Source organism: Marmota marmota, unplaced genomic scaffold (assembly GCF_001458135.2).
Source record: "Marmota marmota marmota unplaced genomic scaffold, marMar, whole genome shotgun sequence".
NCBI lineage: Eukaryota > Metazoa > Chordata > Mammalia > Rodentia > Sciuridae > Marmota > Marmota marmota.
This window is the reverse complement of record NW_026013017.1, coordinates 1-11,989: the sequence shown is the minus strand read 5'-3', so window position 1 is coordinate 11,989 and position 11,989 is coordinate 1. Positions and strand designations below refer to the sequence as shown.

The window sequence follows — 11,989 nt, the reverse complement described above, 5'->3', positions numbered from 1 at the left end:
GTAGAGCCTTAGGCACATGCTGCCATGTCCAAGTAGACCATCTTGAATCCAGGATCAGTGCAGAGAAATATTCTCATATTTGTCTGAGAAAGAAGAGATATAGAGACAATGTTCAGGAATTGAAACTCAGGCAAACTCAGAGATACTATAATCCAAGTTTGTATTTCATGGGTTGGGATAGGCAGAATTTTTACCTAAATGGGAAAACAACAGTGAAGAATGAGTACTCTCAGTGAGGTTTGTGGCAATGAGGAACACAGTTTGAAAGAGAGTTTACAGGACTTGTTTTCTGTCAGGAAATTCCTTCCTATTTAATTTTCAAGGTTAGACATTTTCATGTTGTATAAGTAAACACTTTTTTTTAGATTATAAAAGTGAAACAGTAATTGTAGAGTTCTGAACAACATGCAGAAGATTTAGAAATCTCTCAGAATCCCACTTTTCAGGAAGACTTCCATTGTATCTTGTGAAATAATGTTTCTAGACCTGTCAGTCAATCACCCTTCACTAAGCAGCATGATGTAGCATCTTTTATGGTTCACATTTCTGAGGATTGCACACCCTTCAACAATGAAGATTTGATTAAAAGCCAAATGCGACACTTATAAAATATATTGCCAATGAGAATGTTATAAAGGCTATTTTTTAATTTGTTCTAATTTATTGTAGTATGACTCTGTCATATACAACTAGTGAAAGGAGATTTTCTTTTCAGTTTTAACCTTTGATGCTTATTGTGAGGGTCAAAATTTAAATTATTCTCAACAATCCTCTTAAATACACTAGTGTGCTTGCGTGTGCGGTAAGAGAAATCATTTTATCAAATACTGTGTGATCAAGAAAGGGCTTGATCTCACAAAATCTAAACCACAAGTAATTAGAATTGTATATAAGGCAGAGCTTTTCAATTTATATAAGAAATGCTTTTTCAAATTCTAAAAGTGGCAAAAAAGTGTAGGTGATTAAAAAGCATGTAGGAGATCAATGATAGTCCCCCTATGCGGAAAGAATAACTACTTACAGTTTGTAGTTTCCCTTTTTTTTTTTTAAATCACGTATCCTTTATGTACATATTATGTTGTGATTATAATATATTAAAACTCTTATTTCTCTCTGTAATAATTTTTATTGGCATATATTCGTGTTTGACTCTTAATTGCTTCAAATATTCTATTTCATCAGTGTATTAAAGTTCATACAACGATTCCAAAACTTATAATGATTTAAGATTCTTGTGGTATTTATCCTTTATGGATAATTTTGAAGAAGAAAATAAATAACACAAAATGTCTTCATTTTGCATCTTACATATGGATTATTTTCTGGTAGTAATCTAACAGGTGAGAGCTATCCTAAACTTCAGCCTCTGGTTACCTAAAGTAAAAAGACTTCCCAAGGCTGTAATCATCTGTCTTCCACCTAGCAGAATGTCACAGTGCGTGCAGATGTTACTGCACAGTTGTTAGGATTGCAACCTCTTGGGACTTGGTAGTCAAATTATGGAAAATATTTTACCAATGAGAAAATTAAGAAGGCTAACTTTTTAATTTCAAACATTTATTTTTCTGAGATTCAAAAAATGGTCCATAATCATTTTTAAAAATTCATTTGTGTTTGTGTATGATTCATCCATCATTCTAATTTTGTATGACAAAAAGAGGCTTTATCATTACAAAAAAAAACCCCAAAACCAACAAAGAACAAAAAAATACCCCAGTACAAAAACCAAAGAACATGCAAAAACAACAACAATAATTTAAAAAAAAAAAACAACCCAGCGATGTGAGGTTTCCAGCTTAACAAATGGACAATAAGGATTCAATCTCTTATAATAACTCATGATAATATTGTAAGGGGAAAATTTATTAAAACGAAAACATTTTTATGACTGTGTAGTAATCTGCTTGAAATTTTATTCCTGTATGAAAAATGTGATCTGGTTCCAGTCCTCCTCTCACATGTAGAATGTTACTTTAACCTCACTCTGCCTGAATAAGTTTGGCTAAATATGAGACAGCAAGTAGATTTGTGTGGGAGTAATTCTGGGTTTGCAGCCAGCAGCTACAAGCCTTCTGAGAAACCACATTCTCAGGGACTGAGGTCAGCATTGCCAGGGAACCAAGAGACAAGGGCCTCAGGGCATGATTCCCCCAATTCATAAGCCTCCTTTTCATCAGGACAATGATCCTTCCCGTCTGCCTTCCGCTGTGTAACAATATTTAGAACTTCCTCACAGTGCGGTTACATTAAGATGATTGGCTTCTAGATGTTATATAACCTGTTTGCTTATTAATGATTGGAGAACTGTGCCCTCCATCAACTGTAACCACTTCCACATTAAATGAGCTTGCTGAGGTCTGCCACCTGCCTGCTCTCACCAGCTCCTGGTGTTTGTGTTTTGACTCCACGTGCCCCACACCCTCTGGGACTGAGATAGCTGAGTGACCCACAGCAACAGTTTTGGTTAATCATTAGACAGCAGCTGGGACTGTCAATTCCATCTACTAACTTCTAAAGGCAGAAGGAGAAGCAGAACCTGCTTAGGCTGAGGAGTGACAGCAATGAATTCCAAACATCAGTTTGTGCAGCTCAGTGATGGTCACTTCATTCCTGGACTGGGCTTTGGCACCTATAAACCTCAAGAGGTAACAGTAGGGGGTTGGGTTGAGGGTTCAAACAAACTAGACATATGATGAATGGAATCCAATCTGAGTGGTTAAGTTACTTGCTTCCTGTGTGACTGTGGGGACTCATGTGCTACTGTTTCTCCAGGCTAGAGCTACATCATGGACAGGAGAGAAAATGGTCAGACATTGCTCTGCATCATTGTCTGATGGTGTGGTCACCTATTGAGTATTCTGGGTACTGCTCCTCCATATTTTAGTCTATTTACCAACTTGGTAAAATGATGAATGTCAGCAATTGGCTTGCACTGGGGTTAATTTTTCTCTTCATTTGTATACTTTGGGAACTTTTTGTGTTGCTAAAAGTACGGGTGAGAAGCATAAGAATAAATGATGGGAAATACTTCCTTTTCACTATGAGGAAGGTTTCAGTATATCACAGAAAATGTTGGACCTTGGCTGAGCAGAGTTTTCATGTGCTCTCACATGCGGGAAATTTAGCTGAATGTATAATGTAACATCCTGAGAAGTTGAACAGGAACTTAGGAAGTGTATTTGTCATTTTGGGGTCATTGTTCATGTGTGTTGTATTGACAAATTATAATCTAAAGTGGAGCGAGCAAAGTTCACTAGACTGGAACTAATTTTGTACTCTGGACACTTAATTGTGTGATATGAGATTAGTTTCTGAACTTTGAATATAGCATTTTTTCTTCTGCATGACTTAAGGAAAAATCTAGAGAGCAATTGTAAGACACGTGAAAGGACCTGGTTACATTGTAGGGTAAAGTGGCATGAAGGAGACCACTAGGACTTCAGCTGTTGTTCACGTGCCCTTACACCTGAGAAATAATGGCTAGTATTAGCAGTAGGTGGTAGAGCTGAGTATTGCATTCAGTTTGATTTCATGGAAAAAGAAAGCTTCTGAAAATTGTCAAATAGAAAACAGAATGTTTGATTTGCCTTTTTACTCTTGAACAAATGAACTTTCAAAACATCATCCAAATTTTGTAGATGATGCAATTTTTTCCATTTCACTCTTATTTTTTTTTAAAGAGAGAGTGATACAGACAGAGAGAGAGAATTTTTAATATTTATTTTTTAGTTTTCAGCGGATACAACATCTCTGTTTGTATGTGGTGCTGAGGATCGAACCTGGGCCACACGCATGCCAGGGGAGCATGCTATCGCTTGAGCCACATCCCCAGCCCCCATTTCACTCTTATTTTATCTTCCACAAAGAGTGAGCTTTAAGGGCTGATGCTTATGTGAATTATCCCTTATAAGATGAGTATAATTTCTTCACTGTCAGTTTATATCCTTAGAGTATATATTTTTTTCAGGCCAGTGTTTAGTTCTGTCATACAGAGATACAGTGTGGACCAGAGGTGACACAGCACATTGCTGTTTGTTCAATAGCCTATTATCAATCTGCCCCCTGGTGGCCTCTGGAAACTTTGATTTTTTCACTTTTGTATAACACACAAGGATTCCTGCTGTCCCTAAGTAATCTAAACAGTGGTGCTTATTTATATATTCTGCAGTCATGTTCATGGTCTGTTGTTCCAGGGTAGTGGCATAGGTTGCCAAAAGACCAGAGAAAATACCTGGAGACTGCGTACAAGGCACTAGTGCTTATTGAGGAGTCTTTATGGGGAGGGTCCAGTAGTGACTGGCTGAACCACAGCACCTGATTCCCTCACACTGCTTTGCCTAGCATGGCTTCCTCCTCCTCATGACATTTTGTCCTGTGAACCCTGGTTAGATGAGTGACACTTATCTTCTTCACAGTACCTTCACTTCTATCCCAGTTACCACAAACAGAAGGTTTTTAAGTAAATTTTTTCTTTGTTCTTTTTAGTTATACATGACAGTAGAGTGGATTTTGAGATATTAATAAAAACATGGTGTTGTCTTATTTTAATTAGAATCCCAGTCTTTTAAATGTACATGATGTGGACATTCTCTGTGGTATATTCATTTAGGAACATACGAAAGTTTTGTGTGTGTGTGTGTAAGTGTGGTGCTGGTGATCGAACCCAGGGCCTTGTGCATGTGAAGCAAGCACTCTACCAAATGAGCTATATCCCCAGCCTGAACATGTGAGAGTTATGTCAGATTTATTCCACTGTATTTCCTATTCCCATTCCCACCTCCTTCTGTCATGCTTCTTTGTCTAAAACTCCAAACTTCTATTCTTCCCTTCCCTCCCCACTTGCTGTGTGTTAGCATGCACATATCAGAGAGATGATTCCACCTTTGGTTTTTGTGGGACTGCCTTATTTCACTTGTCATGATAGTTTCCAGATTCACTCATTGAACTAGCAGATGTCATAAAATTATTTTGCTTAATGGCTGAGTTATATTCCATTGTGTATATCTTTCACATTTCATTAATCATTTATTTGTTGTAGTGCACCTAGCTTAGCTATTGTGAATTCCACTGCATTAAACATTGATGAGGGTACTTCACACTGATTTTAACTCCTTTGGATACATATAGAGAAATGGGATAACCCAGTCGAATTGTGGTTCCATTCCTATCGTTTTGGAAAATTTCCATACTGCGCTCCAGAATGTATCAATTTGCAATCACCAGCATTGTACAGTGTACCATCTTCTTTACGTCTCCCCTCACCAACATTTATTGTCATTGTCTTCTTTTTCTTTTTTGGTACCAGAAATTGAACTCATGAGTACTCAACCTACTGAGCCCAATTCCCGCCCCTATATTTTTTGGTATTTTATTTACAGACAGGGTTTCCCCGAGTTGCTTAGTGCCCTTTCCATTACTGAGGCTGGCTTTGAACTTGCCATCCTCCTGTCTCAGCCTCCTGATTCTGGGTTTATAGTTGTAAGTCACTGCCCCAGCTGTTACTGTATTCTTTTTTTAAAATATTTTTTAGTTGTAGATGGACACAATATCTTTATTTATTTATCTTTATGTGGTGCTGAGGATCCAACCCAGTGCCCAACATGTGAGAAGCAAGCACTCTACCACTGAGCTACAGTCCCCGCCCTGTTACTGTATTCTTTTTTTTAGGCTTTTAAATCAGCTTTATTGAAATATAATTCACAGTTTTCCCATTTAAAGTATATTCTTGATAGTTGCCTTTCTGAATGGAGTCAGTTGAAATCTCAGTGTAGTTTTAATTTGAATTTTTTTAATTTCTAGAGATGTTGAATGTTTTTTCATATACTTGTTGACTGTTTGTTCCTCCTGTTTGAGAGGTGTCGATTTAATTCCTTTGCTCATTAAATTATTGTGTTTTACTTACTTTCTTTTATTGGTGTAAGCTTTTGGATTTCTTAGTATAGTCTGGATATTAACGCCTTTTCTACACTGTGGATGGCAAAGGTTATCTCCAGTTTTGTAGAATCAAGAGAGTTAGGCTGCAGAAGCAGTGACATCATCAACATTCACTTCCTTAATTTGCTTGTATCACCAACATGCCAAGGAGCAACTGTCCTGGCATACAAGAAAAAAAGCATGTTTCCACAGGTAGCGTTACCTTGCCCTCATATCCAATGTGCGGAAGAAAAAGACAAGTTTCTTACAGATAATAAATATCTTGGAGAAGAAGTCCAGGCTTGCTCTCATTATTTCATTATTTGGCTAGGATTTTGGGAACAGAAAGAGACATTCAGGGAAATACTGTTTTACCCTTTTCTTATGAACCATATATATGTATATGTATAAATCATATATATATGTATATGTATACACACACATATACACACACATATGTATCTTTCTTTGGGAGAGTGAAATTGTGTTGTGTCCTAGCATAGAGTGTCAATTTAAACAGAAAAAAAATCACTTGATTCTACAGAATTGGAGATAAACTTACACCCACAGTGTAGATAAGGCATTAATTTCAACAATATACAACAAAGAAATAAAATAGCTTAATGCCAAGGAAAGAAAGTAAGTAAAACCCAATAAATTAATGGGCAACGGAATAAAGCAGACACTTCTCAAATAACAGGAACAAACAGTCAACAAGTATATGAAAATCTTAGAAAATTATCACAACATCTTTTCTTGTAGGAAATATTTTCCAAGTGGTTTCAAAATTCACATTATTTGGGAATGTAATATAATCTGTGTATCTTTATTTGGAGATGATTCATAGAAGCTTGCATAATATTTTTTTTCTATAATCAATCTCGTGAATTCTTTCCCTGTATTAATTTTACATAGTGATTTATCAAATAAATGATAACATATCTATACCTGTATGCTGGATCCTGTGAGTTCTCCCAGAAACTCAAGGAATTTGAGTCACTCCTAGGGTCCTCTGATGCGAGTGTACTAGGATTTCTGTGTCTGAAGGGGCTTGTGGGATGCCAGATTCTTGTATTAACTAGGAAATACCCAAAGTGATTCAGGGACATTACCCCAAATACAGAACTAACACAAGACATGGGCAAAAGTTGAGTTTCAGGAGATCATTGTTTTGGCCCATTATATTCAGTTTGGTACTTTGGCTATTTCCTTAAGTATTATATAAGGAAAAATGGGCATTCAAAGTTCAAGGGACTAGTACCTTATCACATAATTAGGTAGTCTGAAGAAAACATTGGGATATAAAATTCCTTCCAGTCTAGTGACCTGTCCTCTTTGCTCACTAGGAGTTACCTCTCATAATATGACTCTCAAATACTTTTGATTGTTCCTCTAGGTTCCTAATAGTAAGACAACAGAGGCCACCAAAATAGCTATAGAAGCTGGTTTCCGCCATATTGATTGTGCTTATGTATACCAAGTAGAAGAGGAGGTAGGACAGGCCGTTAGAAGCAAGATTGCAGATGGCACTGTGACGAGACAAGACATATTCTATACTTCCAAGGTATTGTGGATACAGTGTAAAAATTATTGAAACACATATGAAGAAATGAAAATTAGTTGATGAGTTATTGGTGGAATGTGAATATTGGTACAATCTTCATTCACATATAATATCCAGTTTTAAAATAGAGAATGGTTATGAATTGCTACTCACAGTCTACAAATTACGACTTTTAAATTTCTATACTTTTCTGATTCTGGAATCAGCAGAATGATTTAGTATTAGTTGTGGAATCAGATAAAATTATGACCAGATTATGGTTTTGTTTTCTCCATGATGACTTCTAAAATTTCTTATGATTCTGAATATCAACTTTAACATTTGTTTTTATCAAAGATCATTTTGTAGGAAAGTGTATGGGGAGTAAAGAAGATGTAGCTAAAATGTCTTGATTTTTGTTTAGCATATATTAAAATGTTCAAAATGTGTTTCCCTTCAGTTCTTTAATTTAAAAAAATCTTGTGAACTAAATGGATGAAATGGACTAATAATAGGTTTACAATCTCTATGAAACATATTCAGAGATTCAGTAATGTTAGTATTTGATAAAAATAATATCTTTTGAGTATTTACTTCCATAATTAGATTGATTGGCTAATAATAACCAAAAATAAAATCCCATTCACATGAATAGGCAAGATTAATGGAAACCAAAGACCTGAAGAGAATATCTTCTCTGTGATCAACAGTTGCCAATCAACAGACAAATGAATGTCTCAATATGAAGCTAAAAAATTTCCCAAATATGAATCATGTATGAATCCAGTCCAATTTCCTCTCTTTAACCATTGTAGCTATGGTGCACTTTTCATCGACCAGAGCTGGTGCAATCTTCTTTGGAAAGATCACTGAAAAAACTTAATTTTGACTATGTTGACCTGTATTTGATTCATTACCCATTTTCAATGAAGGTAAGCAATTTGCATCATCAAACCAATTCAATTCCAGCCATTCCGAGGACCATCATTACCAAGGATGGTTGAATTAAGTTTCTATAAAATTCTACAAACCTAATTTATATGAATATAGAAAGTCGAAACCATTTAGATTTGTGATTAGAAGTAATCTTCAGAAACATGTCTGTTTATTCATCCATTATATCTGAATTACTAGAGGTTTGCTTGGTTTTGTTTTAGCCTTTTCCATTGGTGGTAAATGTGACTTTGGGGCAGTTCAAGCTTCATAGTGATTAATATTTGATAGGATCTCTTCATCTTCCAGCATCAAATCAATCTTGGATAGAAACTTGAATGACCATCTCAGGTACACATATATATTCATGGACACACATGTGTCCAGGTAGATAAGGAATATTGTTTAACCTGTGTCATCACTGAAATTCACTATTGCTGTGATTAATTGAATGCAAACCTGTACCCTCCCAGTGAAAGAGAGGAATTGACACAGGGCAATGTATAGGGACAGGAAAAGTAACATAAGCCAAGTAGGAGACTCTATGAGGAGAACTGCAAAAATCTTTTAAAATTATACATATATATAAAAGCATATAGATAATTTGATGTAAGTGAATACAGGAGGATAAGCACCTAATGGTATTCCTTACATCCACATGCAAACACTTTGTAAACAGATGAATATAGAGTGATACTCCACTTATTTCATGAGTTTGAATGTTCCATTCCATAAATACACCTAGCATCATTGCTATACATGGACATATGAATTTGGCAAGATTGCTGTGATGATCCCTTATTTTCCAGCCAGGGGAAGAGCTTTTTCCAAAAGATGAAAATGGAAAAACAATATATGACCATGTGGATCTCTGTGCTGTGTGGGAGGTGAGTGCCTGAGAGAGTGATCACATAGAGGCCCACAGGGTGACAGTCAGGTCATGCTTTCTCCTGAAATTGTGGGACAAGCAATCATTATATTTTAGAAAGGATTTTTCTTAGGGTGGTGGGGAGGAATGAATTCCTCGAATATAGTAGAGGGAAACAGCAGAGAAAAATGGTGACAGTGAGAAATGCACCACCTGCCTGCACATGCAGTGATGTCTGATTTCCCAAGGACACAGGGATTCCTTTACTGGCTCTCAGTACTGTGCCCAATTATCTTTACCATCTTTCTCTTGTTAATAGTCAGTTCATCAGCTTTGTTGTCATTACCTGACAGTGCTCCTATTAACAGTTCTGTCTGGACTTTATACTGACATAGTCTATTGTACATATGCCTCTTCCCAACCCCTTCCTCCCAAGGCCATGGAGAAGTGCAAGGATGCAGGATTGGCCAAGTCCATCGGGGTGTCCAACTTTAACCGCAGGCAGCTGGAGATGATCCTGAATAAACCAGGCCTCAAGTATAAGCCTGTCTGCAACCAGGTGAGAGCCCTGATCCTCACTGTCATCTCATTTTTTTCCATGTTTCTGCACCACCTCCAAGTGACCATTTCTTCTGTCCCGCAGTTCATTTGTCTTTGTAGAACAGAAGAGTCTAAGACTGTGTTGGAGGATGTGGAGGGTTCTCAATTGTACCTGTGCTGGGTGAATCCTTAGTGGAAATGAGGGGACGAACTTGGTGCCCAGTTTTTGTAGGAATTGGGTGACATGCAGGTGATCTAGTAGGAGATTTGTTGTTCATCTGACTTCCGGGACATGGTGAGCTTGACCTTGAGCAATGGAGGATGACCAGAGACTGGATGGGTGAAGGTGTAGTGGCAGGAATTATGTGTAGGAAAGAGGTCCAGTGCACAGGAATGGGCATTGAGCAAGAAAGAGTGAAAACAGATCAATGATCAGGTTTCGTGTGGAGGTCGGGTGCCTGAATCCTTTTTATGGCTTATTTCAGTTTTATGGACCCAGAAGCATCAATTAGGAAAAACAGGAGAGCTCATGAACATAGCAGGCCTGAGAGGAATTACTTGTTTATGGTGATTCTGATGGTGGATCAAATTCACATTCAGGAACTTTCACCAGAATATACAGTTGGCCCTGAGCCTAAGCCCTTTTATCTTTCTTTCTTCCATGCTTTATGATATCTAATCAACTGTTTAATTACATCTATTCTGGGCATGGTTATTTGTCTTGGTTGGAAAACAGAGACCATAACTTTTATAAATGTTGATAGTGCACTATAAATTTCAAATATAATTGCTAATAATTGAAAATAATTTTGTATTAATTTATCTTAATTTTTTTATCATGAAATTTTTCAAACATACAGAAATTGAGAGCATGATATAGGACATTCATATATTCTACCTTGTATCTAAAATTGTTGAGTTTGAGGAACACTGTGAGATGTAGATTTTTGTGGATATATCTGCATACACCTGAGTAATATTTTGCTAAATTTCTTGAAAGTCTATTGTAGACTAGAACTACTAACTCTTAGAGAACTCAGGGAACATTTCCTAGGAATGAAGATCATATCTCACACAGCACACTTCATTACTATACCTACAATTATTTGTAAGTCTCTCATACCATCTAAATCCAGTCTGTGTTCAAGTTTCCCATTGCTTTTCTGAAATATCTTGTATACTTCTTCCCCTTTCCAGGATGCCACTCTGGTTCACATGTTGCTCTTTGTCATGTTTCTTAAGCTCTTTTCAGGCAGATTGGTCAGTCAACCAGTGCTTTTCCATATAATGCGTGAATCAGGATCTTTTTTCCAAACTGTCTTATTGTATCTGTGAACTTGTTTTTACATTCTCATTTGGAGTCAGGAGTTAGACTTGAATTCTTTTTATAAATCAAGGGGCAGGTATAGTGGTCCTCAGTTACTGATTTTTGCATCACACCAGAAAAAAAATTGCAGACATGTGGCTCAGACTTGCAGGCTAAGGATACAAAGGATAAGAAAATGGAAAAAGATGAAACTGTTAAGGGAGAGAGTGAAACCTCTCAGAAAGGAGGGGGACGGCATGCCCACCCTGGCTTCCAGTTTTCTAGGGAGTCTCTTAGGAGTTTTGTAGTTCTGCCAACTTTACCTCTAGACTGTTGGCTGACAGTAGTGTGGCTTCAGATTTCCAAGTTTCCATTGTTCATGTTCTTCTCCGCAGAGGGGAGATTTTCAAGTCTGTGTCCCACCTTGACTGGTTCTAATTGGAACTTGTTCTTACATATGTGACTAGGGAGAATCATTCTAAGCTCCTTGAGGTATGGACTAGGACTTTATAGGTTTTGATGAACAATTTTACCCAAATGTTATCTGCAGAATATCTATCAAATGTCTTTCAATCTTATTCTCATGAGTCATTGGTCAATCTTGGTTAATGGCAAAATTTAAAATCCAAGTTTCAGTTTTAAAAAAAATTCAGCTTTTTTTCTTTGGCATTTTGTTTTCATATTAACATTAACATTTTGTAGAATGAGATACTTTCTGTCTTGTTCACCACAGGTAGAATGTCATGTTTATCACAACCAGAGGAAATTGCTGGACTTCTGCAAATCAAAAAACATTGTTTTGGTTGCTTATAGTACTCTTGGAACTCAACGAGAGAAACCATGGTAATGAGAACATCAGGAAGCTTACCTCAAATGTCCTATAAGA

At 36.8% G+C, this 11,989-nt stretch overlaps 1 protein-coding gene across 1 annotated transcript; it reads left to right on the top strand.

Annotated features, from left to right (window-relative positions):
• Nucleotides 1-2,336: 2,336 nt before the first annotated feature.
• Nucleotides 2,337-11,983, top strand: LOC107134068 (aldo-keto reductase family 1 member C1-like). Its single transcript, XM_015476202.2, has 6 exons — nt 2,337-2,645; nt 7,310-7,477; nt 8,272-8,388; nt 9,199-9,276; nt 9,694-9,816; nt 11,837-11,983. The coding sequence occupies exons 1-6, from the start codon at nt 2,562-2,564 to the stop codon at nt 11,948-11,950; spliced, it is 684 nt and encodes a 227-aa protein (XP_015331688.1). The 5' UTR covers nt 2,337-2,561; the 3' UTR covers nt 11,951-11,983.
• Nucleotides 11,984-11,989: the final 6 nt, after the last annotated feature.